General features: G+C 46.3%; 2 protein-coding genes across 4 annotated transcripts in view; one reads left to right on the top strand and one right to left on the bottom strand.

The window, feature by feature from the left end:
* SUPT3H (SPT3 homolog, SAGA and STAGA complex component) overlaps window positions 1–27,435 on the top strand; it is a 1,963,693-nt gene that overhangs the window by 148,447 nt on the left and 1,787,811 nt on the right. For both annotated transcript variants that reach the window (XM_086926226.1, XM_086926225.1), the window contains exon 2: window positions 15,023–15,123. In XM_086926226.1, coding sequence (XP_086782352.1) covers window positions 15,038–15,123 — 86 coding nt within the window. In that variant the 5' untranslated portion in view covers window positions 15,023–15,037. The remainder of the gene's footprint in view (window positions 1–15,022; window positions 15,124–27,435) is intronic.
* The window catches only part of RUNX2 (RUNX family transcription factor 2), a 331,526-nt gene that overhangs the window by 261,185 nt on the left and 42,906 nt on the right, over window positions 1–27,435 (bottom strand). The gene's annotated exons all lie outside the window — the stretch shown is intronic.

The raw sequence follows: 27,435 nt of genomic DNA, 5'->3' as shown, positions 1-27,435 counted from the left end.
CGCATGGGCACCTAAAAAGGCTTTGTGCAGTCAAATGGTGCACCAGGGCGCTGTGACAGGCCGTGAACTGAATGGATACTGTATTTTAAAGCGTACAGCTGCCTAATAGTATTTCAGTACTGAACACACAAAAGGTGATGGGAGGAATGCTTTCAAAAAGTATAATTACTGGCAATGGCATGGGGTAGCGTTCCAACACTTTCTCTTTTGCCCACCTTGCTGCCTTGTTTTGGACCCAGCCATATGTCAATCTGTCTTGACCATGCTCCATTAGGAACGGTCCTTTCTGAAATGCCAGGTCAGGTCCTACCTGAAACGAAACCCAAGAACAGTTTCGCCCTATAGCCTGCTGTGCTCCTTCATTAATGTACTGGAAGGAGTTTAACATACTATTCTCCTTTATGCATATGGGACATTAATAATGGCTGTTTCACTCAGGCATATTATAATTTAAGTTATGCTATGGACAGTAAGGCACGGGGCAGGGTGATATCTGGTGTACTCATCCTTAGGTGGCATGGAGATAGGCTGTGAGACGGTATGACAGCTTTGCCACATAAATAATCCAGCATTTTCTCAAACGAACAGACTCTCCTCTTGCAGCATCCAGATACACTAATCCAATCTTTATTCATGTGTGTGATTGGTTTGTGCTCTCTTATGCTATAAATTAGCTGGGTAAATGAATCCCATAGTTTCGCATTAGGCGTCGTAGATATAGGAAGTCAAGTACTAGTTTGTAGTAGTCCTTTCTTCTTTATTTGAAGACGTGCAAAAGCAAAGGACAGCCGACATGTGTTTCGCCCAGGGGCCAGCAGGCCAGGGCTTTCTCAAGGCAGGACATTGTATGTTTTAGGTTGTATTTCAATTAGAAAGATGAAGAACCGTTGTCCAAGCAGATTGCGGCTTCTGCATACCTGCAAGTCGCTCCCATTTCTCAGTTTACCGCAAGTATTCTTAGAGTCCCTCATTTAAAATGATCATATTCTTGGACTTGCCCAGAAACATGTTCTCCCTTCTAGCTACTCCCATACTCCGAGGAAACTGACATTTCCTCCTGCAAGAAGCACTGTCAAAGTCTAGTGTAGCTCTGGGCATGAAGGATTTCAGTTCCTGATAAACCATTGGGATCTTCAGTTCAAGACGATTAGCTAATAATGCTGTCTTTGAGTTGTCATCTGTTCATGTCTCCATTCCCAGGTGACTGATCCCAGATAGGTGTTCACCATTGACCACACTCTTACCTTCCTACTCTCTGCAGCAAGCCTGCTGTTTTTTAGGAAGCCAGTCATTAACCGTTTAAAATACAGTTTTTTAAAAGTCGCTTGTTACTCAACTTATCAGAAATTGTTCATAATTTAATTAGATGTTTAATAACTGACTATAACTTTGGATGGAAGTTTGGTATTTTCACAGGTGAAATTACAGAAAAAAGGCTTTAATTTGCAACTAGTCCTGTTCATGGGAAAGATAACTTTACCAACAGCCATTCATTAAGGCTGAGAATGTGTTTCCGTCGCTCTCTTCTTTCAGGCATGGTGCATCAATTTACATTAATTAGACCCTGGCTATTTTCTTCTTGTCTCTTATTTGACATTCACTGGTGTCTTTCCATTTAACCAGCAGAGCACAGCACTGTCCTTTCTTTGCGTGTTGGTTTCTTTAATTTGTGAAAGGGGACGGTTGATGGGTGCATGTGCTTTTCTAGTAGACCTCTTGACATGTGCATAGAAAAATGGTAGTGGAAGAGGTGATCGTTCATCAGAATTTATATAGTCGGCCTTTTGCTATATTCTTTCAGGTGAGGGTTGACACCCTAACATTTAACATCCATACCTTGCTCTGAGTGTATGGTGATAAAAATTGATGGATGGAGAGGCATGCACATACTTTTGCTGCATTCTGTCCTTCACGCAAGCCACCACCTGCATTCAGTGAAAAAAAGACAATTTTTTTTTTAGATGTCTAGCTTTCAGCTGGAAACATGTCCTGCTTGCCAAGCCAGACATTCCCACTTTATAAATGTGCTCTCCTCTGTTCACCTAAACATTTATACAAAGCTGTGAGTAGATAGGCCTTTTCCATCAGGGCCAATACAAATGCTTCATGGATGCCCAGATTCCACACAGGGAGGGCTGCTTATAGAAAGATGGTGGCATGAAGGTCCGTCTCGAGTGAAGCTCACCTCGGACTTCATAAAGCATGCAAAACAACAGTTTAATGGGAAGGGCGCATCCTGTAGCCATCAGTTGAAAGCTGTTTCCCAGAGAACTAAAATGGGATGCAGAGGAGCGTCTGCAGGGCTTCTGTGTCCTTCGGCCTGCCTCCGCTGTGACGTTCGTGAAAGCCGGGGGCTCGATTTCGAAGCGCGCCGACGTAGGGCGCTGCTGGGCCCGGCCTCCCGGTCGCCTGGGGTCTCTGCCTCGACAGACTGCCCCACTGGAAGGTGCGGAGGGGCTGTGACGGACCCGGGTGGCGGGCTTCGCAGAGGAGGAGCGGCCTGCTGATGAGGGGCCAGGGGTGAAGTAGGTGAGGCTACGAGGAGCGACAGGGGCGCGCTGCGACTGCGCGCGGCTGACCGGGAGGCCGCTAGATATTGCTCCAGCGGGAGTGTGGCCCCCCTCCTCCTCTCCCCCTTGCACTGAGAAGCGCAAGAACGGACAGAGCGGCGCCTGGGGCAATTTGTGCCTGTTTCTGCCCTGAAGGGCCCCGGGCACACTGAGGGGCAACCCCCCCGTGGTCCCTGGTCATTATACCTGCTTGAGGCCCTGTAGGGAGGTGCAGGAAACTAGGAGATGCCTATTGAGGCCAGAGGAACTGCCCGGTGCACGCTGCGGGGGACTCGGTGAGGCGTGGAGTGTCCAGTGAGAAACAGAGACAGGAGGGCATTACTTCAGGGGACCCCATGGACTACTGTGTCCAGCTGCTCTACATAGGAAGCTGCAACGGTTTGGTGCTGCACCCTGCTGCTGGGCTGGGGCCCCGTGGTCCCTGAAGGAGATACTCCCCCCCCCCCCCTCTCTCCCACTGGCGTATACCTGGGTGTACGGCTGTGCAATATTACCCCTAGGAGCGAGATCGTTGCTCCGTAGGACCAGCCGTGGCTGAGCACCGCCGGGAGGACAGGCGGTGAAGCTGGGCAATGGGGAGGAACCGGGCTAAGACGACTGAGGAACGACAGAGAGCTGACCCCCATTCCATCATGTCGGGCCAGGCTAACAGACCTCCCTTGCCAAAGGAAACCATGACTGACCACTCCAGGGATACGCCAGATAAACTGGATCTCATCCTGCAGGAGATAAGGGACTCAAGGGCTGCGATGGAGCTACAGATGGGAACGCTCACTACGGGACTGAATTTGCTGAAGGCGGACCATGCCAAACTGGCTGATACAGTCAAAGATCATGACCAATCCTTGGCGGACTTCGTCCCTACGGTGGCGGACCACTCCTCCTCCCTGCAGCATTTCCAACAGCAGGTCATCTCGCTTATGGACCAAGTGGAAGATGCGGAAGGCAGAAACAGACGCAACAACGTCCGCGTTATTGGTCTGCCGGAGCGATGCGAAGGGAGTGCGACTGCAGACTTCATGGAAACCTGGTTCTGGGAATATGTAGCTCAAGAGGGACTCTCCCCCCTACTTCTGCGTTGAAATGGCGTATAGGATACCAACGGGACAGCCCAAGCCTGGAGCACTGCCTTGACCTCTGATTTGTCAAAATACTTAATTATCAAGACTGCGACATGCTCTTGCAGAAGGCTATAGAAAAGACACTCATCCAGTACGAAAATCACTGTGTCTCTTTACCCGGACTACAATGTGATGGTGCAAAGACAAAGGTTCTCCTACCAGGCGGTGAAGAAAAAGCTACAATTGGCACAACGCAAGTACGCCCTCCTCTACCCCGCCCGACTGAAAGTGATGCACGATAAGAAGACTCACTTCTTCGAAAGCCCGGTGGACGTGGAGGAATGGCTGGAGGCCATGTGCATCGGTGCCAGCCAGGCTGACCGTGCGGAGGGCACCTCACAGGACTCGGAGGCGCACCCGAAGCGGACCCCTAGAAGAGCACAAGGCACCAAACGAGCGAAGGGCGGAGCGGTACCCTCGAGAGCAGCAGCGCAAAGATCAAGAGGAGGCGCTGGCGGTGGCCGTCTCCCGTGAGGATTCGAACAAGATTGCCAAAAGACTCGGAGGACAGTACGATACACTCCGACTCTGACCACAGTGCTGTGCTTTTCCCCACCATCACCCCGAGAGCAGCGGACGATTTGCTTGATGAGTAAGGAGAGTGGTTGAGGTACGGACACATGGGACTCCTACTATTGACTTTGAAATACGACGTGCATGCACCCTGCCGCAGATAGACTATTGTATCCTTTTAGATGATGGCTCACTGTATAAACTGGTATGCTACAGGGTACTTCTTCTGTTATGAAGGATGCTAGCCGAATGCTCTGTTATTATGTACACATGACTATGTGCCATTTAGAGTCCGGGATGTCTGGTGGAGGTCTCTGAGATATATAATGTTACCCTCACTATGTTACTGCTAACGTCCCACCCTCCCTGAAATACCAAATCCCCCCCCCCCCACCCCCCTGCCCCCGGGAGACAGGGCACCGTTGAGCCACTGCGCCTTTTGACTATTAACCCCTTTAGTGCTGCCGTCGGCCAACGCAAGCACTACCTTGCCAGTGCTGCGCACTTCCGTTGGCCGACGCGACCGCACCCGTTTCTTCGAACGTTCAGCACTGGTGCAGAACGTTCGAAGCAACAAAGGGGTTTAGATGTAAGGTTGGCTACCTCCCTCATGGCGTACGCAATGTTAATTGTTCTGTATCAATTGTGCACCACTGTTGGGCCCAGCGCCAGTTTGCCGCTGTGCCAAGTTTTGTTCAGTATGTTGGGGAAAGGGGACTCCTGTTCAGTACTGCCTTGCTACCGTCATGCAAGTTGCACTTCGCTTCCGCATGAAATTATGATAGGGGAAGCCACCACAGTAAGGTCATACAACCTGTTGACATGGAACGTAAGAGGCCTGGGGGCAATACAGAAAAGACACCGCATACATTCCTTCTTCCTCCGACGTAAGATACAGGTGGCATTCCTTCAAGACTTCCACCTGACTGACTCTGAGGCGCAGAAACTAAGGGGAAAAAAAAGAGGGGTACCCTTTATTCCACTAATTATTCTGTCTTTGCTAGAGGGGCTACTATTTGGGTACGGCATGGGGTCGCTTTTGTTGTGCTTGAACGCCGAATAGATGAGCAGGGATGGTATATAATAGTGAAGGGCACATTTGATGGCTCCCCGGTGGTCCTTGGAAGTACCTACGCTTCTAATTTTGATCAAGATCGCTTTCTGAGCAAGCTGAGTGGGGCTTTAGCTGACTGGGCCGGGGTTCCCTGGGTGCTGGGTGGGGATTGGAATGCAGTGTTAGATGTTGGTTTGGATAGGTTACACCCTCCCACCCCCCTCCCCCACATGGTACAGACCAATTCACTACATGGGCAGACGGGTGGACACTCTCAGACGCGTGGCGTTGTCTCTACCCGACGCACAGGGAATACTCGTTTTTCTCCCCGGTACATGGCCTCCACACTAGACTTGACAGGTTGCTATGTTTCAGATCACTTCTCGTGAAGGTTCACGGCTCCACATATTTAGCTAAGACCTTCTCTGACCATAATCCCCTGGAACTCACCCTTAGATGGGGCAGGGTACCTACCCTGGTGAACACCTGGAAATTACAACCACACCTGCTCGAATACGCCCCATTTTGCACAACACTCACCGACACTGTTACAAATTACTTAAATTAAAACTGGTACACTGCGACATTGCGCCTGGTTGAATGGGATGCGCTGGAGGTGGTGGTCAGAGGGGCGACGATGGGACATCTGGTGGGAGCTAGGCAAGAGACACACCAGAGGCTGCAGGAAATTGAGGACAGATTACATGTGTTAGAGAGAGAGGCGGTGCTAGACCCTGCCAAGAAGGAGCAGTTACAATCCACCCACATAGATCACGCAGAAACTCTGGAGACGTTGAGGACCATAGATTATAGAGCATATCTTCAGCGTAAGCATGCGGAGGCCGACAGAGCTGATACCCTGTTGGCCCGCATGGTCAGTAATAGGCCAGAAGTGCCGACCATATCTAGTATCCGCACTACGGCAGGCAACGTAGTCCACACACAAGCCGACATAAGTAACGCTTTTTGAGTCACTTAAAGAAACTCTATGCGCCTCCCCCCTGGGATGGCTCTCTAGTCGCCGACTTCTACCAGGGCCTCCCCTTCCCAGTCCTTCCGGAGGGAGGAAGAGAGAGGGTTGAGGTAACAACACATCTCCATGGACTGGGAGTCCATGCTGATTGAGCTGGAGACACTAGACCTGGCTCCCACACAGGACGCTACGTCACAGTAATACGAAGGGTGTGAGTCCATAGGTGCCTGTACGGCCCATGGAACAGAGATATTATGATCCTATCCTGTAAAATGTACCCTCGGGAGACCGCTCTTGAGCGACTCCCTGCTATCATCATCGCCGACGCAGTGCGACTGACCAGGAGGGGGTTAGGGTGGGAGTAGAGAGTGGGTGGGGGGGAACAGTTGGGGGTTTCTTTTATGTCACTGATTTGACTTTCAATATGCATTGTTTTGATTTATGGATACTATACTATCTGTTCAATATTGGTTCGGAGAAGGGGCCAGGCTATAGATCTTCTTTGTACGCCTCTTACACTGGAAGATCTTTGACAACTAAACTGTTGTGTACAAATGCACTGGTAAGGTTTTGATGGGAGAAAAACAAAAAATACTGTATTTGAAATGTTTGTACAAGTTAGTGCATGATATATTGCGGTCCTCAATAACATGTGTTTTAAAAAAAAAAAGTGGAGACTACCAGAAAGCACAGCTGTCTGGTTGAAGAAAAAAAACTACTATTTTCAGCTTACCAAGACTTTTTACAGTGGGCTAAAAGCCTGCCCATTACTAATGTTTGGTTGGCTTAATTGTCATACTTATTTGCTTGTTTCTTTTTCGATGGCTTGGCTTTTCAATCATTGGTCCTCCCAGTAGCATATTTTCTGTACTTGTTGCCTTCCAGCCCTCACTTTTCAGAACTTTTCAGTGTGCTGAAGCACTCTGTAAGAGTGCATGTGTTTTCCAGTTGTCTCCCTAGTGCGTTTCTACCTCCATGCTCCTTGTTGCGCTTTCTTGCCCGTGAGTTTCTTTACCTCCCCTTATGCTCACAGTTTCTCTTGCTCACTTGTGTGCTTCTCCTCTCTCCCTGTGCTGCTGTCCATCATGTGCTGCTTTTCACATCCTTACCCCCGTTGCTTCCTGCCTCCAACTGCTCCTCCGTTGCCCCTCGACCCTGCCATCCAATAAAAAAAAAAAAAATTATACTTTAAAAAAAAATGTATTTACTGATCCGTTTTGGATCATTACATTTTTTTTTTTAAAAACGCACGCTAGTAATTTTGGAAGCGCGCATGCGTCACGCATGCACACATAAAATGACGCAGCTGCATCATTGTGCTTTTTTTAACCTATGTATTTTTTATTCATGCTCTAAGATGTATGCACAAAAAGCATTGACAGAGCCAGTAGGTCTGAAAGGTGAGCCAAAATGACTTTGCCATTGCTTGTTAGGTTGAGGCTGGGCAGCGCATGCCATGCAAGGCTTGCTGTATACGAGTATGGCGTTGAAGCTCCGCCCACTCTATGCCCATATTTTTTATTGGCTGTGTCATTGTCCTTTGTGAATGCTGGCTTCTGATTCGCTAATAGTCTTGTTAGCCCCTCCTTAGTACCGCCTTTTCTTCATTTGTTACCTCCCATGAGGACTGGCTCTTTTACTTCTGTTGTTACACAGTATGTCTTATTTAGCCTATAAGCACTATTTTCTTTAATGAGTTTCTCCTACTCCATGCACGACATGCTTTCCTGCAACATTCAGCACGTCATGTGCGCTTTCACTTTCCAAGTAGCCCTTTACAATTGCGGCAGCTTCTTTGAAATGAAATAAGTCTTGCATTTACAAGAGTTTCATCTATTAGCATTATAAATGACAATGCCTTTTATTTATGTGTTAATTATCTAAACAGATAGATAAAAGGCATTGTCATTCACAATGCCAAATAAACTCTCTCAAATGCAAGACCTAATGCATTGCAAATGCTTGTTTTTTAAATGATGTGCTGGCAAGTTAGCCACTTTGGTACAGCCAAACAAGGTTGTCTAGCCTTACTCCCGGTTCCGACAAGAAAGTAGGATGGATGTATGAGAAACGTTGATAAATTGTAATTACCAGTCCTGTCATGGAACCTGTTGACCTCAGGGGTGGCTCCTCCGCTATGGCAGAGGAGCGTCGCCTCACTGCTTTTAAGCAGTGAGAAACATAAAATGATAATATGATAAAATTGTCATTTTCTATAACATGTCCAGCTGATTTGGGGTGGGCGATGCTTCTCTGCTCTACGAGCAGGGGAGGAGTGGTTTGCCCACTCCTGACTGTGCAATGACTGTTTGGTCGGCCCTCTCGGGCTGCCCAAACCAGTCATGCACATATTGCCCATCTCCATGCTGGCTGCACAGCAGCCTGCATGGAGAACATGCCCACCCCTTCAGCCCCTGGGTGAGCACTGTGTCACTGCACACAGACCAATCACAACGCTGCATTGCAGCGTTGTGATTGATCAGGAGAGGGAGCCTGGCTGCCTGCTTCCTGTTTCTGTCTGAGACAGGAAAGCAGGAGTAGAGAAGATGCGGGACCCGGCTCAAGGTAAGCTGTGTTTTATTTTATTTAATTTTGAAGTGACCCCCCCCACCCGTGAGCCATGCGGGCCGCGACTGATTGACTGTCTGAAGTAAATAAACACTGCTGGAGATACTTTGGCTGTTAACCTCTTCACTGTGGCAGACATTCCGCTGCGGTGCTGAAAAAATGACGTGCGCGGTTCGGACGGACCCCGGCCGTCCTCCACAAATGCCCACTGTGACGTCAGACGGCCGGGGGCCATCCGACGGATCGAAGAGTTTAAAAACTCTCTCTCTCCCTCCTCCATTGATTATCACTGGCAACAGTGCCACATTTTTATTTTTAATTTAGCAGTTGGTATGTAAATGTTAGAACATGTTTAGTATCCTCATTTAGTCCCAAAATATTCTAGGGCCTTCTAACTGTCATATTTTTAACAGCCATACCCCTGGACATGTTATGTTATAGAAACTTGTATAACGCGTTTGTATCCTTGGGTGTCCTGGCGCTTTCAGGAACATGAACATACTGTGCTGAGGTATAGCTGATTTCTAAACAGCCAAGTCTTCAGTTCCTTTCCAAAGGCAAGAAGGGCAAGTTTAGCCCTAAAATGTAATGGAAGAGAGTTCCACAGCCTGGCTGTACTGCTAATAAAACTCCTTCCTCCCAACTCGCTTTTTTAACTCTTATGGTGCTAACCAATCTAGCCTTAGCCGATCGAAGATTTCTACTAGGAGTGTACCAGCTAAAATCTTTCCATAGAAATGTTGTTCCTTCTCTGTGCAAGGCCTTATGAGCAACACAGAGCGCCTTAAATTTAATTTGTTGTTGCACCGGGAGCCAATGAACATTCTGAATGCCTGCAGATATCGGCTGATATTTGGGAATATCCATGATCAATTTGGCGGCTGCATTCTGCACCGCCTGAAGCTTCCCAAGTAATTTAACCTGGAGATTCATGTATGAGCTATTACAATAATCCAGCTTAGACTTGATTAACCAGGAAACAACAGTCTTCTTGGTGTTTCTGGGAATAGACTCGAGGATTTTCCTCAGAGTTCTAATGGTATAGAAAGTGGAAGACACTACCTTAGACACCGACTATTTAAATAAAAGGTCTCTTGCATAGGAGCCCCAATCAATACTTCCAAGCCAGGGGCGAATACGAGACCCATCTGGTCATTTGAATTTACCATGGCCAAAATATGTGAGGAATAGGATGAAACTATTTTTTATTTCAGAAACTTGGTGTTAGACCTGGCATCTTTGGCGTGATTACCCCTATCTTTTTGCCTCTGCCTCCTGTATTTTTTGATGCTGTGCTGGATTCGTTTTTGCTGGTTTAGATGCTTTGTAAATGTAAATGTATTTGAGCTTATATAGCGCACAGCTACCCACAAAGGGTTTCCCGGCGCTTGCTTAGGGAACCCGTCCTGGTATTCCCCTGTGAGATAACCCCGGCAGGGTATCCACAAGGTGAAAGCCAGGCATCCCGCCGCGAGGGGCTGTTGTGGAGATTAAGCAAGCTATTGCCCAGAGTCGCAGAGTGTGAACCCGTGAGTCAAGAAGGCACCGGAGCGAGAATTATCGAGTCCGTGGAATTTTTGAGCCCAAGACCCGCCGAGGCGGGAATTGAACCCTGGTCCAGGGCCGATCTCAGCTTCCGGGTCTGCCGCCTCTAACCCCTGAGCCACACTTCTCCACATGCTTTGGACACTCTGCCACTGCTGATCAGTGCCAGAGTGTAAGTGCTCCCTATGTAAATTGTTATTCTGATTGGATATACATGTTTGGCATATTTGTATCACCATGAAGTCCCTAGTAAAGTGCACAGGGTGTGCCAGGGCTGGTGATGACAAATGCTACTAGTGGGCCTGCAGCACTGATTGTGCCACCCACAGGAGTAGCTCTAAAATGGTGTCTCGGGCCTGCCACTGCAGTGCCTACGGGCAGTTTAGAACTGCCATGTCCTCCTGGTCCGCATCCCCGCTGACCAGGCCTAACCCTTCCCTTTTGTGCACATCAGTCACCCCTATGGAAGGCCCAAGGTACCCCCCTGGGCAGGGTGCAGTGTATGTGAAAGGTAGAGCATGTACTAGTGCAGGTGACATGCTCTGGTAGTGAATTACAGCCATGTTCGTTTTTCACTATTGTAAGGCTATCTTGCTCCATAGGTTAACATGGGGGATGCTGGCTACAGTGGTTAACAGCATTTCTTCCCATAGGAACAGGATAGGACATAAGTATCTAGTATCCCTGAATTCAGAATTTAATAACACATCTTTTAGGAAAGGTGGTTTTTAAATCCTGTGTTTGAGAACAGCACTTTTAGAAAGTTGCTGTTCTCTTGTCTGACCCTTCTGTGTGCCTGGGCCTGTTTGTGTATTGACTGTCTGGTTTGTGAGTGACAGGGGATGGGGAATTCCCCCAGAGGCTGGATGAGTCAGCACTAGGCTGAATGGATGCAATTGCAACCTGAGTGGTGGGAGGAGTTAGCACCTGGGCTGAATAGGGCTGTGCCTGCCTGCCACAATGCTGGCTCCACCTCCTGCTGGGCGGCTGAGGACCCTGCCCCTCACTCTGAAAGGAAAGATGCAGCCAGCAAAACAAAGTGCTCAGGATCCACCAGAACTGGTTCAGACCGGGCTCAGGGCCCACATGCACAGAGAGAACAAAGACTTTAGGGGTATAAGTACAGGACCCCTGACAACAGAAAATTAGATCATCCTGGAAATCAAGAAGGAACCTCTGCGAAGAAGAAAGCTGACTCTGAAGAAGGAAGACTGTCCTGCTGTTGCTCTGCTGGACTGACCTACTGTTGCTTTGCTGCCAAGGAGAGGGGAAGGACTTTGCTTTGAGCTGTGTCCCCTGTCTTGAAGGAATCTCCAAGGGCCTGAGAAGAGCTGGCTCCCTGTTTTTGAAGTCCCAGGAACAAAAGGACTTCACCCCCAGTTTCCCTGAACTCTGCTGAGAGAGTTCTGTCCTTCCTAGAGTGCTTGATCCAGTTGTGGGGCCTCTGGAAGTTGAACCTGAGCTGGGAAGCTTGAAACTAAGCTGAGAGACTTTTGAAGCTGAAAAGTGTCGCATCGCTCGCTTGCGGATCGCATCCCCGACAGTGCGAGAAGTTTCCCGCTGCTACGAAGGTCGAGATCGGCGCAGCGCCTGACGCCGCTGCCGTAGCCGTCGCATCCTTCGTTTGCGGGACGCACCAGACCGGTGCGGGAGAATCGAACATCGCTGCGAGTGTCGTCGCAGAGCCTGTCGTCGCTGGGTGAGATCGCTGCACCGCTTGCTTGCGGACCGCATCACGTCGCTGCGAACATCGTCGCAGAACCATCGCATCGAGGAGCTGCGAGAGAGAGGATCACCGCTGGACCGCGCATCGTCGCCCCGGAGATCGTCGCAGCCCCTACGAGATCATCGCATCGTACCTTTGCGAGAACAGACTTCCTACGGAACCTACGCACCGGAATCCACGCAAGCGGCCTTCCTCCCCATACAGACCGGATTCGTCGCAACACGCCCGCTGCTGCAGCGGGGCTGTCGCATCGCCTCCCCAGGGTCTCAGGAGTAACGCATTGCTTGTTTCCACCGCACCAGCTTCCTGCTTGTGGAACTTTGTTGCATCTAAAAGGTACTGTGAGTAAACGTGACGCAACTGTGAACTTTTCACGCATCTGTGGATTATTTTAACGCAACTTAAAGAACTTTGATTACAACCTGAAGAACTCTTTTGAAACCATATTCTTGAACTGTGCATGTTGGATTTTTGTCGTTTTGGTCTTGTGTAGTTTAGAATAATTATCTTTATTTTCCTAAACTGTTGTGGAATCAGTTTGTGGTGTTTTCACTGTGAGTGTTGGTAAAAATACTTTACGCATTGCCTCTGGTTAGCCTAGACTGCTCAGGCTAAGCTACCTAGAGGGCGAGCAGGGGTTATCTAAGAGGGTTATCTCCTTGCCCTGACTAGAAGCAAGGGTCCCTATTTGGACAGTGGTACCTACCTCTGCCAACTAGAGACCCCCAGTTCTAACACTTGGACTTCCACCCATATTTGCAAATACATCAGCAACATTCGTTTGAGTAGTCTCACTGTAGACTTTAAAAGTATGGTGACGAAGTCAGTATTATACTTTGCAAAAACAGTTTGTCACCTTCGGCTACAACCAAGTGTGAAGGAGTTAAATTAATTTTCGGGGTCGAGAAGATAAGGGGGCACTTCCAAAATTAATGAGGGTGTAGGGTAAGATGTTATCTCTATGCAGAAAAAAGATTTTTTTTAACTGGAAGTGCAATTACACTTATGCAAATATATGTTTACATGTACACCGTGAATACTTGCAAGTGTGTAACAAGGTAAGTAGGCATGGAAAAAAGAAATGTGCAAAGTTTTTCATGGAGTACTATTGTACACCCTTGTGAAATAAAAAAAACTTAAATCTGCACCATGTTAAAGAGTAATGATGCAAGTGCAGATTTGCTTTTTTTTAATTTATTTTTTTACTGAATCAGACCGTACTTGCAGGGCAAAAGAAGTGAATAATTTATTTAGGTTTTGTTGATACCTATAATCATTTCCAAGTTGCAAATGGACATTTCAGGAGAGCACTTCATTAGTTTTTCACACAACTCACATGTCCGCAACAGAAACCAGTAGAAACAATTCCTAGCTAGAATTTCCACTAGGGTAGGTTGGCTCAGTTGTAGATTTCCACTGCATGTTGCAAGTATGTTCTTGTAGCAGTGTGGTTGTGCCCTGTGCTTGCAGTATAAGTATATGAGTATATATAATTTCTCCAAGTGGAGTATATATATATATATATATATATAAGTTCTCCAAGTGGCCCGATTGAAACCTTTGGAATTACCTTCATCACGTTTATATCTACAAGGTAAAGGTTGGGGTCGTTTTAGTGTGGCCTCTTCACAAAGGCTCTTTGGAGTACATAAAGCAGCACTCTTCTAGTAATTTCAATGTGCTCATTAAATGTCTGCCTTTGTGAATTTCCCCTGAAATATCTAAAATGTGAATATTCATATCCACTAAGTTCAAATAGAGAGGGTTGGGCCATCTTTGCACTTATGCTAACAGAGAGTTGGACCTTTCTGACTGATTTACAAGGAATGCAAGAGTATGTTAAATAGTACTCCTGTAGTACTCCTGCCTGTACTCATGAATGCAGTGCTGCATTAAACCCTGTGGAGACCCCTAGGCACTCGAAATTTTGTGGGGCCTCACGCAAATTCTCTTCTAATACATTTTTTAATTTTACCAACCAACAATTTTAATCAGTTTTATTACCAAAACGAAACATTAACAATTATTAATGTTATTAAACATTTTATTTTAATAACCAACAAAACTTTAAATATTCACACTCATTAATTTGTTTGTGGTGAAATCTTTCAGGATATCTTGGAAGTCTACCTTTTTGCTAGACATCGTATTCTGTGGTAATTTTCTTTCAATATCAAATCAATATTATTTTGATCCGTTGTCACGGGGTTCCAAAAAGGAGTGGGGCCCATAGGCCAGTGACTAATTTGCCTATTTGATAATCCAGGACTGCATAAATGCTTTTCTGGGTCCGCCACCGTATATTTTAAACAATGACAGGTCCTGCCATGTATTTCCAAATTAGATATAAGGGTGCGTTGGGCAGCTTCTAGGTAAGTACGCTGTTTGTATATATTAAGTTTGAGTTTGGGGATCTCCAGACTGGTTACAACTGAGAAGATGCACAGTTTTATTTTATAACTTGTCTGAATCCTACTGTGTCTCTGGTCGCTGTCTGGGAGTATTTGCGAGGGAATGGTGTTCGATGAGGATTTTGCGTAAAGCTGGGTAAATCTGGCGCAAAGAGTAGCTTGCCTTTGGCCCCTAACAATGCGCACGATTGTAACTCCATCGTCAACATGAACAGTAAAAAAGATTCACTACTACTATGACATATACTTTTGCCAAGTGGTCAGGTGTTAAAGGCATGCAGACTCAATTTGACCATTTCAAAAAGAATTAAAATGAATTTAAACATACAATAATGTAATCGTTGCAGTTAACTACAACCATTTAACTGCACCAAATATGTCTTATCAAGTAAGAGACGCTGTGGAAAAGGCTTGTATAGCATCAAGAAGTCAGGATGTATGATGTCACTAAGTGCCTTATATAATAATATAATGCCTCCGTATTACAACTATATCTCCCAGTATAAAATGTGTTTAAACGTCCTCTTTCTTTTCCCAAAAGAGCCTTGTTGAAGACATGTCGGTGTCTGCCGGTGCTTCCCCGGGCGCTGGAAGAGGGGCAGGGAAGCAGACCAGCTTCGCCCCGGAGTTGCAAAGCATGATGTAAGTGTTCGTCTGAATTTGGTTTTCTGATTCACAAATGGCACTGTCTGGTGCTTATGAACAGCTCTGTGTTTGATATTACTGTCCGTGTCCTTTCAACTGTTGACACAGAAATGATGCCTACATTTCCGTGAAAGACAAAAAAATGATTTGTATATTTTTTAAGTACACCAGTGCTTTCAACCCACCTGAAAATCCACAAATTACTTTACATTTTACTTCAGTGGTGTTGTTGTGGATGAGTACTTTTCCCATCCACGATGTATTCCCAGGGCACAGATTTGCATATGACATTTGCCCATATTTACGTCACAAGGAACTTTGTTTCTTGTAGGTATGATAGCTAGATAGCGGATGTTTGTCTTTTCCAGGTAGTCTCTGTAGTAATAACCTTGACTTGACTCGCTGCTCAGGATGCACCTACAGTAAGCTACAGGGAGGACTACATTGTATTGCTGCTTTCACAAGAAAATGGTTCAGGGACATTTCTTTTTGGCCATTTTGAGGAGAACACTTGACACAACAATTACAACAGAATGATGAGGGGTTATGACGCCCGCCTCAGATGGTTAGCAACAATGGGCAGGTGACTTGCAGCTCAGAGAACTGTTATGCAGCAGAGCACAGGGGTCTGGGGCCAGCAACTTGGATCAGGGAAAAACACTCCTAAAAGAAAGGAGAATGATAGGTCAGTGACTTAGAAAAGTGTGGAACATTCGTGAGGAAGAGACCAGGACAATGATGGGGAACCTTGGGCATTGACAGAAAATGGAATGTGCCAGGAATGGGGGTGAGAAATTGTATTTTAATAACTGAAGTATACCCTTGTAAATGCCATCAGGTTTTTCTATTCGCGTGGTAAGAGGCTATGCTAATCGCTGTCCATGGTTTGCGGAGAATGGGTGTACGGTCTGGCCTATGTAGAACGAGTGAGTGTAACGCATGACCTTTACATGGGCTCTCCATAAGTGTTGTGGCAAACTTGTGGTTTCACTTAAGCATAAAACCAAGCAAAGAGATGTAAGAGATAGTCCCAAGGTGGTATCATGATGTAGGGCAGGGTTTAAGCATATTGACCCTTGTGCCTCTGTTGCTGTGCACACATGCAACATTTCAAAAGCTTTGGTGTTAAAGTTGTCAAACCAGCCGCATTGCAGTGACTAATATCTGAGGAAATAGCGAGTCAATTCGCCAAATTAAAGTAATTGAATGATTGCTAGGATAATTGTTTGATATCGTCATGACTAATAAGATATGTAAACATTGGTATTGAAAAAAAAAGACACAATGTTGTTCTCACAGGTGTTTTTCATAATGCTATTAATGGGGGTGTTTATTCCAGAAACGATTCTGTTCCAATGGGCTTGTGGGGGCTTATTTTCTCTTTCTGATTTGAAATAGAAATCCTTGATGGATAATAGACTCGTCTTCTACCTATCTCTCTGCCAGAATGATAAAGTTGAAGATTGCTAGTCGACATTTTTCCATTTGTGATCAAATTTAGTAGCTTTATTAGGAAAGGTTTAGCGGTTAAATAACCGATGCCAGGGGAACATTACTAGGGTCTAAAGTTAGGCAGTCTTTCAGAAAATTTGGTGTGATAAGGAAAGGACTGACAAAAGATTAAAGAGAAACTGATCTAGTGGCATGCAACTTGTCTCGGTAGAGTAATGTGATGTTTCTCCATCATTTCATTGTAATAAAATTGCTCACTGAGGATGGTGTTGATCATTTGATATTCAGTCCTGTTTGTGATTTTGATTACTTTCGTTTCATCTATGTTAGTTTTTTTTTTAACCAAATTGCAGTGACTTAAAAATTTTCCCATAGCATTTATGAACACTGTATGTCTTGATGGACCAATCAAACTTCAATTAAAATAGTAACTGCATGCATTGAAGGCACATTGTTCACATTGTTGAATTCTGTGGCTACATGCCCAAAATTGTTTGTGCACCTAACCTTTTTATAAGGGGCAGCGGGAGTTTGCAAGCCAAGTTCTAGATGCTGATTCATAAAAGCAGGCATTAAAGACATTTGTGCCTGAAACACAAACACAAAACTGCAGAACATTTGACAAGTGGAAATGTTGAAAATATGAACAATGTCAGAATTGTATGAGTTTACACAAACTGCCAGTGTGTTTCCCACACTGAATGTACACACAAATGTATTCCAACAAAAGCTACCCAAGCACCCTAATATTTGCAGATGCATGATCAGGAGAACTAGTAATAAACCTGGAATTCTTCCGTTTTCTAATATTTCCGATTAAAACCCTGGAACTTATTTTATATTCTCAGAGAAGCCTAAATCTACCCAAGACCTAAGTATTAGCCACCTATTCAAAAAGCTTACGTTTTTTGCTTTTTGGTATGTACCCAAAACTGAAAAACTATTGAACGCTTATAGGTGTCCCAGCATTTAACACAATCATTAACACAGGTTGGTTATGTTCTGTTAGTAGTTTTTGAGACCAGATTTTTCCAATTCAGATGTTATGAAAGCAACTTCTCTTCACACGTGTCTTGAAAAGTCATATCCTTCACATGAGCCTTGACAAATACAAGATTGATTAAAGTAAACTCACTCCTTAAAAAGCAATTGGAAAACTACTGACTCTTGCAGGTGTGCTTTGCTGACCTCGCAGCATGCAAGCCTAATATCAGGACCGGCTCTTGGGCGGTGCGATTGGTGCCACCGCACCCGGCACTGACTTCAGTGGGCACTGTTTTGTCACATGAATAGTGGATTTAAAAGCACCTGCTGCAGCGTTCCTTGCCTCCAGCAAGTTTCAGGCAACAATAAAAATGTCAAGAAAACTTTAATGATTAATGGGCCTGCTGGATACCCATCACGTTTTGGCTAGTGAAAGTTTTGACTCATAAGGTAGCGTAGAGGGTTAATATGCCTGCTGTAAAGTACATGTACCATGCAGATCACAGAAGTGCATATCATGTAAATAGTTCAGTGGCCCATTGCTTTTGTCGGAGAGATCCCTTTATTACTTGCAATTTATAAATTAAAATCCTAATATAGAACAGTGAGCTATTAACTGAAACTGTAAGGTATCGATTAAAGTGTTGATTTTTTCCCCCAGTCTTTTATTATGCTAAGGGCTCATTTCGGCAGAAATTAATTCTTATTAGTAAAGACAACCCCCAACCATGGTGGTACATTTTTTTTATTCTAAGTTTGTGCTTCTCCAGATCAACCACTCTTAAACCATACCCAGCATTAATGACATGTGACTCCTAACTGTGTAACATTTCCTATGCGCTGATTATCACATGATTGATTCATTGTCTCTGTGTGATGTAAAGTGCTACGACACCCTACACTGGTATGAGTAGCTCTATAAAGCAAAAAAAGGCGTAGCTAGAGCTTGTGGCGCCCGGGGCTACCCCTCAGGTTGCCGCCCATGGGGGGGGGGGGCGCTGGGGAAAAAGGGCGGTGAGCACTTGAAAGATGTCCGAGTCTCCGAGGAGATACACGTAGTATTGCTGCTAACAGTTACCTCGATTGTGCAAGTTACATTTATTTATTTATAAAGTTTTATATAGCGCGAACTTGATTCCGAAAGATATCAGAGCGCTTTACAGTTTGAGGCCTATCTTCCACATGGTGCGTCACACCTTACGTCTGCTTCATGCTGGCACAAGGTTTTGGCGCAGGGTTGTCGGAAAAGTGACTGAGTGAAATCTTGTAGATTTCACTCAGGCACTGTTCCGAGGCGTTCCTGCCCTGGAACGCCCACCCTGCGCTGGTACGCCCACATGAAACCTGACGCAGGTTTTATGTGGCGCAGGGCTTTACAACGTGACGCATCTCCCAAGATGCGTCACGTTGTAAATGCCCCGCAGCATGGCGCTAGATTTACGACGGCACTTCATCACAGAAGTGACGCAACGGCGGCACAAAAGTGGCGCATGAGGCTTGTAAATCTGCCCCCATGAATGTACAGTCTGCCTTAGCATTCATTTTTAGGTGTACCCTACCAGACACCACTGGTTGAGATATTTCACTTGTGAATTATCCATAAAAATTACAGTAGTCTTTGAGCCCAGCGATTACTTGTATTTGTTGGCTTTATGGTCATTCTTATTTCACTGCTTTTTAAGTCAGTGGATTTCCTTCATCTTCTGTTTGCCTCTCCCGTGGAGTATAGCTCTTTTACAATACATTTGATTTGATGGCCTGTTTACTTGCGCTGATCATTTTTAGGGAAATACTTTTTTCTATTTCTTTAAGAAATCCATGACAGTGAATGTGTTTTCCAGGTCTCCAAATCCCCATTCTCCCACCCTCTGTGTTTCTTGTAGCTCGCTTTCTGCTCTCTCCTGTATGCTTCTCTCCTATCAAATTCCCCCACGCTCAGTTTTGCTCTCTCACGCCTATGCTAATCATTCCCAATGTTATCCCTTCTCCCCCCACTCAACCCTAGTTTCATTTTTAGTTCATTCCCCTGTGACATCCTCTCGTACGCCTCTGTTGCTTGGCCACCCCTCGCAGTTCTTCAACTTTTAATTTTTCTTATTATGTCTTGAAGGGGACGGCAGCTTTGCATTTTTGCCAGCCTGCACCATTTGCTGAAATGTGGTTTAGCATAATCCAAAATGTATTGTTTTATTTATTATACCAAGTGACGTCCTCCATCTTGGATCAGAAAAAAAATTGTTGCTCCTAACAAGAATTTTGATCCCCAGCACTTATTGATTTATTTATTTATTTTTACAATGTCAGTATTGTGTAAACCATTCTTGTAGTTCCCCCCCCCCCCTTCATCGCATTAGTATCCCTTACTGCCCTCCTCTCTTGTACTGTTATGATCATAAGCCAAACTGTCACATTATGGGTGCGGATTCGATGCCTTCCTTGGCTCAGCCCGACTACCATTTTCAATCTGATTCCGATTTTTTTTAATCGATACTCCATTCTTATTCTTTGACCTAGAAATTGCCCTTTTACTGCCTACCCCCTGAGCATCTCAGATATCCCCAACAGGTACACTACTTTGATGATGATCAGGCCAGCAATCATCCTAGTCAGTCCTTCTTACATTCGGCCTAGTGTATGACCCTATCACATTAGCTTCTTAGCACCGGGACATCGAGGCATGCAAATGTGCTCAGACCCTCTTATTCCAATCTACAAGTTGCCAGCTGCCCCCGCGTGATTATTAGTCATTTGAGAGACTTTAATTCACGTTATCAGATAACAGCTTCTGCTAAAAGGTTAGGGAAACTGTCTGCTTTCACTAAACCCTCGCAGAGACCCCTCAAAACTTCGCTGCTTCACAGAGAGAGCCTGATTTCACTTTATTGACAAGTTTACCCGAAGAATGAGCATCCTCACTGAATACAAGGAGGCCAGCCGCCAGGCGGGCCGCGGCAGAGTGCAAAACGGGTCTGGGTGCGCCGGTGCGTGCGTCAGCGCTTGTTGTTGGAATTTATTTTGGATTCGGAAATAAGACTCTGACTAAGAGTGTAACTTGGTGCCGTCGTGCAATCATTGTAATTGGGCCACCACCACGGACGGATTCTTTATTTCTCTCAGTCTGTCTGTCTCACCTTGAATTAAGCTGCACACTGCCAGCAAGTCACACTACAGAATGGTGGTCTCCGAGTCCATCGTCCACGCACTCCGACTCCGGCGAGGGGCGAGCGAGCCGAGCATAGGGGGCAGTGAGCACGTAACGAGTCACACTGCTACGGTGCGGCGAGGGGGCTGGCCAAAAATGTCCTACAGGGCCGTCATTGGTTGCGCTCTCGCGCGCAGCGCTTGCTACCACTGATTGACGGCCCTGGACTGGTGTGAGCGAGGCGGGGGCCGAGGGGGGGGAGGGGGGGGGAACGCGCCCAACAACGGTCGGGTTCACTTCAGAATGATTATTTGTGTGTGTGTGATGTTAACCGATACAATTTGTTATAGTATTTGTTCCATATATATTCTGCAATCCCTAGAAATTGTCTACTCTGTGCTAACTCACTTGTAACGGCCGGCCGTGTTTATTATCAAAGTGAATGCCGGCCGGCCCGCCTCAGGAAATGGTGCCGCCTCGAAAAAGGTGCCGCCTGGGGCGGACCGCCCCCCCGCCCCCCCTAGCTACGCGGTGGTTATGGAGACTTGAGGGGCACTCTTAAAGTGCGGTAAAGCAGAGAAATATGGAGACGAAGGTCATTGGGGGGCGCCAACAAACATGCTTGCACCGGGCACCACTAGATCTAAAGCCGGCCTGGTTTACATTGTGACTACTGGTTATCTTGTCCTCTTACCCTCTGGTGGTCTTCTAGGCAAAACCTAAGCAGAAATTAGTCCAAAAAAATCACAACAGCTGCAGGTGTAGGTTGCTGTGTGCTCTACAACGGAGTCTGGGCCTTACACGGAAACAGCTGATGGTAGCCACTGTGCAGGCGCACTGCGCGGGTCCCCCAAAACCAGCTCCCCAAATTTGAGCCCTCTTGGCAGCAGTTTGAAAGCCAAGGCCTGTTGATTTGCTGACAGCTCCAGAGCAATAGGTTTAGACATCGGTAATATAACCTGCCGTTTTCTGACAGCCTTGCTGTCAGTCCGGCCCTCTACTTTTCCATCTTGAGTTCTGCTGGGACACGCTGCCTCGGTTGTTTTCCTGGGGCAGATGGAGCCAGTTACACAATTATTGCCCGTCCTCCGCTCTCTGAGATTAATTGGTTCTGAAGCATTGTTATACCTGGAGTGTGAGGCATGAAACGGCAGAGGTTTTAGCAGCCACTTACACGCTGACATATTTCCCCGCTTCACCATGAAGATGGCCGCCGCGGAGCGCGGGAGCCCTGCCTTTGATTACACGTTTAAAGGCTGTCAGGGCTAATCACATTTCGTTCCTGTCAATGCGTAACTCCCATTCCGCGTCTGCAGAGGTTTATTTTCTCAGAGGCAGTGGCAGACAACAATCTGAAGAGAGGGGCGTCGAGGCGAGTGGAAGGGCTGCAGACTTGCAGCTGGCCACACACCAGCACACGTGCAAAGAATCCCGGCGCGCCCCCTGACGTGGGCACCGGTCCCTTTTGATCTGCTGCGGCCCTACGGCCGCAATTAGGTATCGGGTCTTTTAAACATTTAGAGTGGCTCGTGCTTACAGGAGCTTTCCTTTGACATGGCCATCCGGAAGCAATCTCTCCGTGCTCCGCGTGCTTCCGTCTGGGGCATGGCGCATGGTGGCACTCAAGCTTCCGGTTGTGGCAGCTTCAAACACATGCAGATGCTATAACTGGTCACGTTCTCTCTGTTTGATATTTCGCGTGAGGCCTTGCTTCACTGATCCACATCCTCTCAAAATATGGCACTACATGTCCCTGTTGTGCGTAAACGCTGGCATAGAAAATTAATTTTTTTAAATAAACTATTTCTACTCTTGCAAAAGGCATCACGGCACGTCATTGGTGGCTTTATAGACCATGGTGCTTCTGTTGGGGCTGATACTTTTATTTATTTAAGCATCAGTGTTATACAGGCCTGTCTGGCACTGCAAGGTGGGCAGCTTGAAAGGGGCAGTGTGTGGGCTAGTTTTTTTTTGTCCTGCGGGCCGTGACGAGACCCAAAGAAAAACGGGCCTACACACTATCCCTTTCAAGCCAGCCCAACAGTCACTGGCCTCTCCAGAAGTATTTTTTAGGGGTGGGACACACGTGAGCCCACGAATAAAACTGGCGGGGACACCTGGTGCAATCTGAAGAGGGTGCACTTGTACAGGAAGGGTATAGTAGTTTTCTGAGGGTCTCGATCACTTGTTCTCCTCTTCACACCACTTTCTTATGTAGTCTCAGTTAGGCACTTGCGCCCTCTTTCTCCTAATATCTGTATGAAACCCACCATCTGCATCAATTTCTTCAACACCATCTTTTCACTCTTTTTTTTATTTGTTGTACATAACTTTCTTGTATCTCTCCTTCGGTTCACCTCCCCCGTGCAAAATAACCACTCACTTGTAAGCACTGTATTTTCTTCATCTTTCGTCCCATCCGTATTTCAGCAGCTGTGTAGAGCCTTCACATACTTTGTAGAGAACCACAATTAGAGTAGGCCAACCAGGATATTGCTCTGTGCACTCTGCAGAGAGGCCAAGGATTGGATGAGCATGTATTCTGAATCCATTTATGACCCACTGATGGGCGCTATGAGAAATTAGCATAGCCTTCAGCCTGAAATCCACAGCTCTCAATCGCGGCCTTTTATAAACACCCACCAACAACTCGCACAGATACATAGAAGTGACTCTTCACAGTAAGCACCATACATGCTAATACATTGAATGAGACCACTTCTGAAACACAACATTCTGGAAAAAAACATGGGATCTCGACAGGAGCAGCATTGCTGTTCCCAGACTGGGAAGGCAGTGTTTGTTTTTGCCGGCTGCGTATGTCATCCTGTGATAGGGCACGGGCGGGTATATTAAAGACGGATCACTGGCCACACCTGCCCCCCTACACCCAGTAACACCACAGAATAACAGAATTTGGAATTGCAGAACATGTGCTCCCTTCGGAAAATATGTGGATCTGAGAAGTGTGTCGACTATCCCTGAATAACAGTAGTCAATGGAAGAGAAAACGTTTGTTGCCAGTGGAGAAGCAGGTGGGTTTTGGCACTGGGAATGCTGGAGCAATGACACAAAGTAGCAGCCTTGTAGATATTTAGACGCCTTTCCAGCAACTTGCACACTCGAGTTTAGTTGTACAAAGGTGGAAGTAATTGTGCTATATTGAGCACCTCCTTCCAGGTCACAAAGGACACTGTTTCCAGTCCTGAACTTTTGTGTGATCACCTAAAGCGTTCTGGATGATGTAGTCTTGTATTGCTTCCATTGAACTAATCAGACTGAACCGCCTGAAAACAATGATTTGGAGGTGAAATGTTTTGGAAAAGATAAAGTGTCCGTAATGACTTGAAGTGAGCTCTCACCCTAAATTGTGAAAACAGGGTGTAGAAGTCAGTGGCATAACATACCTTAATGGGGTATCTTGCAGAATGTGGTGAGGGGCACCTGAGACTCCTATTTTTCACAAATATTATAGAGGGGGCCTGAATGGTGGGGGCTTTTCCTTCAGGAGACTGTGTTATTCTTCTGTGGGAAGTGCCTCGGGCATGCCCATATTTTCTCGAAGCATAGGAGAAGAATTTTCTGTGTGATAAAATATTTCCACATAGCCAAAAAAGAAGAGTACGTAAACTGTGCTAATTTCCATTTCTGCCATATTTATTCCTGCTGAATACTTGCTTTCCTCTGTTGATTTAAATCTCTGTCATGCTTGATACACTCCTCTGGGCTTTATGAAATATAAGAAATATGGAATCATTTTTTAATTTTGGGTAGAAACACGTGCACTGTAGATTTCTGCATTTTGTGTGAATTTGGCATCTTAGGGGCATTGACAAAAGTGCTGTTTAGAAAAGGTGGGTTTTGAGTGTTTTCCTGAATTCCAGCACAAAGGCAGGTGTTCTGATTTGGAAGGGTGTTGTTCCACAGAGTAGGGGGGGGCATGCACTGAGACCTTGTTTTCTAAATTTGAATAACACATTTGATTTTCCTCCACAGTCTCTGGATCTGATGTGCTGTGCAGACTATACGCTAACGCGGTGGCATCTGTCGCAACAGATCAGATTTGCAAACGGAATGCGCGATTGTCGTTGTGAAGGCCAGGCTTTACCTGGTACTGGTTGTACTATAGGTTCAAGTCTAGCTCTGTTCCTCTGGCCATTAGGGCTGCAGCCCTACATTTTTCGTCTGATCGATTGCACATGCAGCAGCCATTGCACACACAGTGGCAGGAAACCAGTCCTCGGAAGCTTGTTTCCGGTCCAAGGAAGGCATGGCTTGGCAGTTCGGGCTGGACTGTTCCCATGAGGCACAGGGTCAGTCTGATTTGCATATGGCCATGTCTGAACTGGGGTGGCAGAGTGGGCTAAAGAGTGGTGATGGATTAAACCCTGATCTGTTGACTGGGTGTGAGTGTTTGATTGATTCAGGTGCTCCATCCATCACCACCCCTTTTGTACCACAAACAGCAGTGTGGCAAGAAAAAAGCACATCACATCCAGCAGGCCGAGTTTAAATTTGTCTAGGAATCTTTCCCAGAAGCGTGGCCCATGTAATTTGGAAAAAACAGAACAGGGTGGCTGGACAGGATGATTCGCAAAACAATTCTCAAATCACACAGTCAATATGTACCATGTGACCGCTAGATTTGTATTTTGTAATTTGGGGCATGGCTTAAACATGTCAACTAAACGTTTGCGCTTCCCAGAGCTCAACTGGTGTTTGTTTGGTGCCTCTCTGAGCTTTCTGGTATTGCATCCAGACACCCCACACAACTGACGTACACTTACAACAGGGCAGGACTATCGGCTTTGCAGTGTTTGGCAGCTGTTTAAGATAAATGAGTAACGTTAATGATGTAGATGATATTGAAAAATAGTTAATTCTAAAAATATGAAACTGAGAATTAAGCATTACTAAGGTAGTGATATTCAGAGGGTCTTAGTGATTTCTGTTCTCAACTTCACACTACTTTCCTCTGCAGTCTACGTTAGACACTTAAGCCGTTGTTCTCCCTACAGCTTCCTTAAACTACTCTCTGCATCTTTCTCATCTCATCGCTTTCCTCTCCAGCATCCGATGTTCAGTTTCTCCTGCATGCACTTCCTCGCATCCTTCACTTCATCGCCCCCAAACGCACAACGCCCCCGCTCAACTGAGAGCACTTTAAAAAAAAAACTTTCGCCTGTTTAATATTTGGACCACTGTGGCCCTCCTTCACACGCATTTGCATAGAATTACAATTGCAACTGGCACATGAGGCCACTGGTCTGAAGACGAGTCCGGTATTGGGATCGCAAAGTATTGTAAACATCTGTTTTTTTGGTCCACTGACAGGCACTGTGCTTCCACATATCCACCTTTTTCTGTTCAGTGCCAAATCGTGAATAGAACGCGAACCCACATTTTATTGAATGTTTTTGTTAACGTGGGTACATGGCTTTCATGTATGCGAACCATAGCTCCGAGAACGAGGCGCCTGCTGCGGAGATGGCGTGACCTGCAGAGAGGTAAGCAGCCCTCAGTAGACATTAGCGGAGTGCAGCGAGTGACGTCAGAGGTTACTAACGCGTGGCTCCAGGGGCAACCAGACGTCACGTGTTCGAGCTGTGACCACGCTGGAAACAACCGTCGAGTGACATATGGGCCCCAAAACGATGTACACCTTCATGTCCGCTAAAAAAAACACACCACGGGGAATAAAGGTTAACTTGTCAGTCGCTTCATACGGTGCTAAAAAACATGTATAAGCTGTGTGTGGCTGTGCCATATGTGGGGCTGGCTATGTGTGCTGTACAGGAATGTCAGATATGTCTGTATGAATTCCACTGACCACTTACATAGGACACAGCACAACCAGATCTGTTCTTGCTTCATACATGTTTATTATTACTCAGTGGAGCCTTTTATCAACCCTTGACTAAATAACGACAGAGTAAGGTATAATGTTCTTGGATTCAATGGTATGCCTCATAGGTTAGATACCACAGTTTACAGGGCGTGCAGAACTCGCTACTAATCTACAATATTAGAACTGTGCCCGCGCCAGGTTACACCCGGATCACCACAAACGCACCACGCCAGAGTTCCCTTAACATAAAATACACATCAGGAGCCTTGCGTCACTCCTAAGCATGTGCAGAAGTCACACTAACCCTCTATTCTATTTTATGGTGCTTCCTCCGTATGAACGCAGATTGCAGTCCCATACATTTCTCCAGTCGGTGCATTAACCACCTATGCTGGTGTAGACACTGGGTAACACACAGGTCTCCGCAGCACGTGCGTTAACTCCTTAAACTACCCCAAATTACAGTCGGTTAGTGAACAATTAAGCAAACGAGCTTAACTAACACGTTCTTTCTTCTTCGGACTTTTTGTGGGGACAACGTTTGTTAAAATAATGGATACCTGCAGGCTGAGCTTTTGGCCACTGTCATTGGCTCTGCTCCTCGTGACGCTACCTATCATAACTTCGCCCCTGTCTGAGCTCCACAGTGTGGTCTCCCGGAGTATATTTTTTTATTCCCAGTACTAGGTAGGACATGATTCCAAACACAAGATGGCAGTCCGCGGCTGGCACGGTGTGTGGACGGTGTCTGCCCACAGGGTGTCTTCTCAGACAGATAAAAGAAAGTCTATCGTGCAGGGCGGCCTGGGCCGGTAGTTTCCGCCGGTCTGTGGCCGTCTGTCGGCCCACGCAGCTCGCGCTGACCCGAGCCACTATGCCCCTG

This window comes from Lissotriton vulgaris, chromosome 6 (assembly GCF_964263255.1).
Source record: "Lissotriton vulgaris chromosome 6, aLisVul1.2, whole genome shotgun sequence".
Classification (NCBI taxonomy): domain Eukaryota; kingdom Metazoa; phylum Chordata; class Amphibia; order Caudata; family Salamandridae; genus Lissotriton; species Lissotriton vulgaris.
Note: the sequence above shows the minus strand (reverse complement) of the source record. Positions and strands in the feature narration are given on the sequence as shown.